General features: G+C 33.1%; 2 protein-coding genes across 2 annotated transcripts; both read left to right on the plus strand.

Annotated features, from left to right (window-relative positions):
- Positions 1-1,900: 1,900 nt before the first annotated feature.
- LOC142620806 (uncharacterized) lies at positions 1,901-3,535 on the plus strand. The gene has a single exon (XM_075794114.1). The coding sequence runs from the start codon at positions 1,901-1,903 to the stop codon at positions 3,533-3,535; it is 1,635 nt and encodes a 544-aa protein (XP_075650229.1).
- Positions 3,536-3,776: 241 nt separating this feature from the next.
- On the plus strand, positions 3,777-4,310 carry LOC142620807 (receptor-like protein EIX2). The gene has a single exon (XM_075794115.1). The coding sequence runs from the start codon at positions 3,777-3,779 to the stop codon at positions 4,308-4,310; it is 534 nt and encodes a 177-aa protein (XP_075650230.1).
- The last annotated feature ends 2,290 nt before the right edge of the window (positions 4,311-6,600 follow it).

Genomic DNA, 6,600 nt, shown 5'->3' on the forward strand with positions numbered 1-6,600 from the left:
TTATGTGCCATTCGCATTGATTTCTAACGATTTTAATCCGCGGGGAATTACTGGGAAGTTTGTTCTACATTGTACGTTACGGCAAACTTTTGATGGAATCATGTTGTTCTGGTATGGAAACTTCAAAGTCAATTCTAAGAGACAATGACAATTCGTGCCACCAAACAAGAAATTGGTGTTCTACATTTTAATTACGACAAAAGATTATGGAACATGATTGATTACTTTGGGCCTTTTGGCCTTTATTACAAGGTTGATTACCTGCAATAATTAACACCAGGGCCTAGGGCCTCAAATCCAGGGTAATAAATAATTATTTTTTATTTACAAACATGTGAATTGTATTTTTTTTTTCTTCTTCTAATTTAAAAAATATTCATACTAGAAAATACTCATTTATTATCCTTACAAATTTTCGTTTTTAAATACTTATTTATTATCTTCTTAAAGAGCCACTAATTACATTCATTGTCCCATTAATTTGTAAGTTTTTTATAAAAAAAATTACAAGAAACTAAATTTGTAATGATTTTAATATTTTCTCCAAAAAATTATGAATAAATAGAAATCCAACACAATCACCATTAACTGATTTTTTTTTATATGAATTTAATAGTTGAGGATGGAGAGATTTGAATTGTAAATGTTTTTGTTGGAAATAGGTATCAACCAGTTGAGTTTATAAGCTTTTGGCCTCCATTAAGTGAATTAGTCATATTAAAGACTAAAAAAAATTATAATATAGAACATTAACTCCATAATATTGAGTGATATTTCTCTACTCATTTAAAATTATCGTCTTATACCTCAAACTATATTAAGTCAGCCATGATTAACATGAACTTGGAGTTTCAAGAAATTATCAGCTTGTGCAAACCCCTCATAGATATTTCAATTCTCCTATAAAATTCTCTCTTTTTCTCCTCAAATGATGTTGTTGATAATAAACATGACTTTAATGTTATGAGCTGAGTTGTTTGCTTCTCACCTAACATGCAGAACAATCAAGCTTCTAGAGTCTCAACATTCTTTTTCAATTTTGTTGTTTTTTGGCCGTGAATTGTGTTTGCAAATTGGAGGATGAAGTCTTTCATTTGGAGTTTGAATGGTTTGTGTTTGCTTCAGTCTTGTTTAATTCCTGCAAATCAAATGGAGGAAATGATAAGGGCACCACATTTGAAAAGTCAGGAAAACTCAAAGTTTACACTAAGAACAACAAAAGTGTCACTAAGCCACAAACTAGATTCTTGACTCTAGTTCTAGACTATCTCTCTCTCCCGTTTTTAAAGGTGGGGTTTGGATTTAGTGCAATAGGTATCCTTTTGGGCAAGCAAATGTCGATCCGTACTTGATCCGTTTCTGTCAATAGTTATCAAATATTGTATAATGCATTGAATAATTAATTTGTGGGTAAAATATCATTTTTATTCCTAAATTTTTACAAAAATTTATTTTTCATCCCTAAACTTTCAAAAAAAAAAAAAATTGTCCGTAAACTTTCAAACATAATTAATTTATGTTTTACTTTTCATCTTTCTGTTTATGCCCATTAGTTTATATCCTACGTGGCTTAACGGAGTGCTGATATAGTAATTCTCCGTGGAGTAATATCGATAGACTTATTCTCATTCAAAAATATTCTTTTCATATCACTATGGTTACATTATATATTGATTTGAGATAACAGCTCAAGAATCCCCCACAAAACAGACAAGAAACTAATAAGAACCTTTGAGATCCTAGTATCTTCACAAGCAGAATGGTTAGAACCCACATCTACATCTCCAATTCTCATCTCCTATATCAGGTTCTTTTCTTGTGTGTGCTGGGACCTGCCTTCCTAGGAGTCATTAAACCCACTTCATGCACCAGCAACCTCCTCACTTTTAGATGCTCACAGATGGAGAAAAATGCTCTTCTTAACTTCAAAGAAATTCTCACAGATCCATCAAATCGCCTCTCTTCATGGGTTGGTGAAGATTGCTGTAAATGGATAGGTGTTGGATGTGACAACACGACATCACATGTTGTCAAGCTTGATCTCTACAACCCATTTCCGAGAGAAACTTACAATTGCAAGTCGTGCTTGGGGGGTAAGATAAGTCCTTCTCTACTCAATTTAACGCATTTGAGTTACCTGGACCTAAGCCTGAACAATTTTGAAGGTCAGTTACCAGCTAGTCTGGGACATCTGACCAACTTGAGCACATTGGTTTTGTCTGTAAACAATATTACTGGTGAGATACCAAGCTCATTTGCCAACCTTTGCAACTTGCAAACTTTTAAACTGATGGCCAATGGCATAAGTGGGGAGATAACTCAGTTTGTAGATGGTTTATCTCAATGTTCCAACAACAGCCTTGAATTGCTGGATTTGAGTGGTAATAAATTGCTTGGGGGCAACTTGCCTTACTCACTGGGAGCACTCAAGAACTTGAAAAACTTAGATCTTTCAAGTTGTTCTTTTTGGGGTTCAATTCCAGATTCTATTGGGAACATGTCTTCCTTACAATTACTTGCCCTTACCGCAAATAAAATGAACGGAAGCATTCCAAACAGCTTGGGGAAACTATCAACGCTGGAAAAGTTGGCTCTTGGTGGAGGGAATTCTTGGGAAGGTGTCTTAACTGAAGCTCATTTCCAAAATCTTCCGCGATTAAAATTTATAGATTTGGGTATCTCCACTAGATGGTCATTGGTTTTAAATGTCAAACATGATTGGGTTCCTCCTTTCAGCTTGACATACATTGTATTCAATCGCATGAAGATTGGTCCCAAATTTCCAGCATGGCTTCAAACTCAAAATGAGCTCAACTATCTTAGCCTCGTTGATGTTGGCATTTCTGATACCCTTCCGCAAGGATTTTGGAATTCCAGCACAAGTCTCAGATATTTGAGCCTTTCCCAGAACCAAATTCGAGGACAGGTACCATACTATCAATCTTATTCTATTACATATTACTTGGATTTAAAATTCAACAATTTCGAGGGTCAAGTCCCACTTTTTGATAGTAAATCCATGAAAGTTTTATATCTTGAAGAAAATATGTTTTCTGGAGTTGTCCCTGAAAACATAGGTGAACTATTGCCCAATTTACTTCACTTGGTCCTCTCTTCAAATTTCATTACCGGTAGAATTCCACCTTCTATTGGAATACTTAAGAGCTTGGAAATTCTTACTTTGAGAAATAATAGCTTGTCTGGGGAACTCCCTCCTCATTGGGATGATATGCAGTCATTATACTTTTTGGACATATCAGACAACAATATATCCGGTAAACTTCCAAGTTCAATGCGATTTTTGAGTTCACTACAGTGGTTATCATTGGGACAAAATCACCTTGAGGGGGAGCTCCCTTCTTTCTTGAGAGAATGCACAAACTTGGTAAGCCTTGATCTTGGAGGGAACAAATTCTTTGGAAACATACCAGTATGGATAGGAGAAAGCTTATCAAATCTATCAAGGTTAAGCCTAAGATCCAACTTGTTTGATGAGGTCATACCTCAACAAACTTTCAAGCCTTCACATCCTTGATCTTGCACATAATGATTTGTCAGGAGGAATCCCTCAATGTTTAGGGAACTTGAGTAAAAATGGTGCAAGTAAATTTGTTAATTTCTTGGAACAAATTGCAATATTTTATAAAGGAAGAGACTATCTATTTAGAAACACAATTTATCTTGTCCATTCTTTAGACCTTTCAGGAAATAATCTATCAGGGGAAATACCTGATAGTATAACAGACCTTTTAAAACTCAATATCCTAAATCTCTCAATGAATCACCTGACAGGAAAAATTCCCAAAAACATAGGGAACTTAAAAAGTTTGGAATCATTTGATCTCTCTAGAAACCAACTTTTTGGTCCCATTCCTGAAAGCCTGTCTTCTTTGACTTTCTTGAGTCACTTGAATTTGTCATTCAATAACTTGTCTGGGAAAATTCCATCTGGGAATCAACTTCAAACCTTAACTGACCCTTCCATCTATCAAGGCAACCCTTTGCTTTGCGGACTTCCACTTTCCAACAAGTGTCTAGGGGATGAAACTGATCCTAGAACAACTCCAAATGGCAGCGGCAATGGAGAAGATAACAATCATGGAATGGAATTCGGGTCGCTATCATTCTACATTAGCATGGTAGCTGGCTATATTGTTGGATTTTGGGGAGTTTGTGGCACACTAATTGTCAAAACATCATGGAGACAAGCTTACTTTCGAGGCTTTGATAATTTGAAAGATAGGATTGTTGTTTTCATTATGGTTAAAGTTGCTCCTTTGATAAGGAAGATTAAGTTCGAGAGAAATTAAGGCGATGAGCGAGAAAGGACACTTTAACGTGCATTACCATGTATTTCTTTTTATTGTTGTATGTTCTATGCTGGAGTCATATAGTTAATTAGTTATTATTAGTAAATAATTTTACTATTATGTGAGACATTTTCTTTTTTATTCCATCATGTGTTGTTGTAATAAACATTTCTAATCATATTTTATATTGTATTATCATTCTTTATTTAAATTTTTGTGTAAGAATATCGTGAGTGAATGTTATGTAGAACAGGTAGCTCAAGTCTTTCTTGAGCGACCTATGCTTCAACCTTCACTTGCTAGGGTCATAAAGTTAATTAGTTATTTGTAAATGATTTTGCTATTGTGAGACATTTCATCTTTTATCCCATTCCGTCTCCTAAATTCCTAATAACTATTTCTCATCATATTTTATTATTTTCTCATTCTTGATATAAAATTTTTGGGTAAATTACGAGCTTAATCTCTAACCTTTACACTATATGTCAATTTGGTCCTTATGTTTTGAACGTGTTAGTTTAATCCCTAATATTTTGGTATTGTGTCAAAATAGTTTTTATCACCAAGTGATGAATGAAAAATGCTGAGCTGAGTAACAACTGCAATAAAATATCATTTTAATACAACATGTACTACCACAATAGTATAAACTTTGAAAAAAAAATAGATAATGTTAAAAAATATAAATAAATAAATAATTCCAAAATGTGAAGAAAATCAAACCGTAACAGAAATCAAGACTAAACACAAGCCTCATTACATGTGCTTTGAGGCTTTTTTTGGGGGGGGGGGGTTTCGTATCATAATTTTTTATTCATCCCAATTTGAGGTTTATGTGTATGTTCGATCATATATTATGCATTTGCAAACTATTGATACAATCAGGTATGTCATGAGGCCAACCACAAAAATGAACACCGAAATAGCATTAAAATCATATGTTCGAGTGTGAATGTGTTCATATTTTGGAGTTAGCCTTATGATACTCCAGATTGTATCAATAGTTTGCAAATGCATAATATGATCGAACACATGTGTAAACCTCAATAGTCTATAAGAAGTTCTAAGAATTGAAAAATTTTACTTTTTAGAGAGAGAAAGAGAGGGGGGGGGGGGTAACTACCACTTTAGACGAGTGTACAACATGCAATGAGATACTAGGAGAAGGTATTTAGTATTAAATGGTACCATGTTAGCTATATCAAAATCTAATAAATGAGAAATATGTCTACAAAAAAATAACTACCCTACTAACAAATGAAAAACATGTGTTTGTGGGTAATTATATTTGCACACATGTTTCTCATTTATTAGATTTTGATACAGATGACGTGGTATTATTTAATACAAAATACTTTTTCAATGTAGTAGAAGATAATAAGTTTTTCCACATATTCAAAATATCAACATTGAGCAAGACTAAAGTCACATATGAAAGTGTGAAACTATATATAGGCATAAAAAATTTACATTCATTTGTCATTTACTTAAGACTATCTATTAGGTCCAACAATGATTCTTCTTACACACAAAAAAAAGGGTCTAACAATGATGTTTATCATTATTTTTTTCATTTAAGTAAGGAAAAAGTTGTTTCTCAAAACAAAAACAAAAAAGTAATAAAAAAGTTGTTACTAAGAAAAAATAAAACTTATGAAACAACTGTTTCACTCTACCACTGAAAAAACATGTACAGCATGACTCATAAGTCATAACTTCTTTCTACTTGAGATTTTTGTTCCAATAGATATAAACATTGAACCATTGAAAGACTTAACACTTGCCAATATAAACGATCGAGCAGCAAAAACAAACATAAGAAAGACATAATCATGAATATGTAGTTTACTATAATTCCAATGACACTCCTTTATTAAAAAAAAACAATTCATTTGAACATATCCTTTTATTCATCGACTGCAACTTTATGTGTCATTTTTTAATGGCATGTTATAGTTAAATCAAGCTTTGCATTACTAACCTTGTATGCATTTCTCCTTCGATTCATGTTGCATGTTTTCAAAGTTTTAGTTTTCATTTAGAAATGTAGTTAAATTGATGAAAAAATAGGAAAAACCGAAACAATGGGAAATTTGGAATTCAAGGGATCTTAGGAATTAGTCACCATCATTGTGGGCTTGGATTGAAAGGCAAGTGACGAAGAAGAAAATTCTTAAAAATTGTTTAATGGAGGGATAGACCAATGAGTCACCGACCATATTTTTTCTAATCAGTATAATTCATTTTGATTTTTCTCTAGAGTGATGGAGTAACGTGTGCAGAATAAAAA

Source organism: Castanea sativa, chromosome 12 (genome assembly GCF_040712315.1).
Source record: "Castanea sativa cultivar Marrone di Chiusa Pesio chromosome 12, ASM4071231v1".
Classification (NCBI taxonomy): Eukaryota; Viridiplantae; Streptophyta; class Magnoliopsida; order Fagales; family Fagaceae; genus Castanea; species Castanea sativa.

What these genes read in the sequence shown, in the direction of transcription:
- LOC142620807 (XM_075794115.1), top strand. Translation starts at nt 3,777, where the DNA reads ATGAATCACCTGACAGGAAAAATTCCCAAAAACATAGGGAACTTAAAA.
- LOC142620806 (XM_075794114.1), top strand. Translation starts at nt 1,901, where the DNA reads ATGGAGAAAAATGCTCTTCTTAACTTCAAAGAAATTCTCACAGATCCA.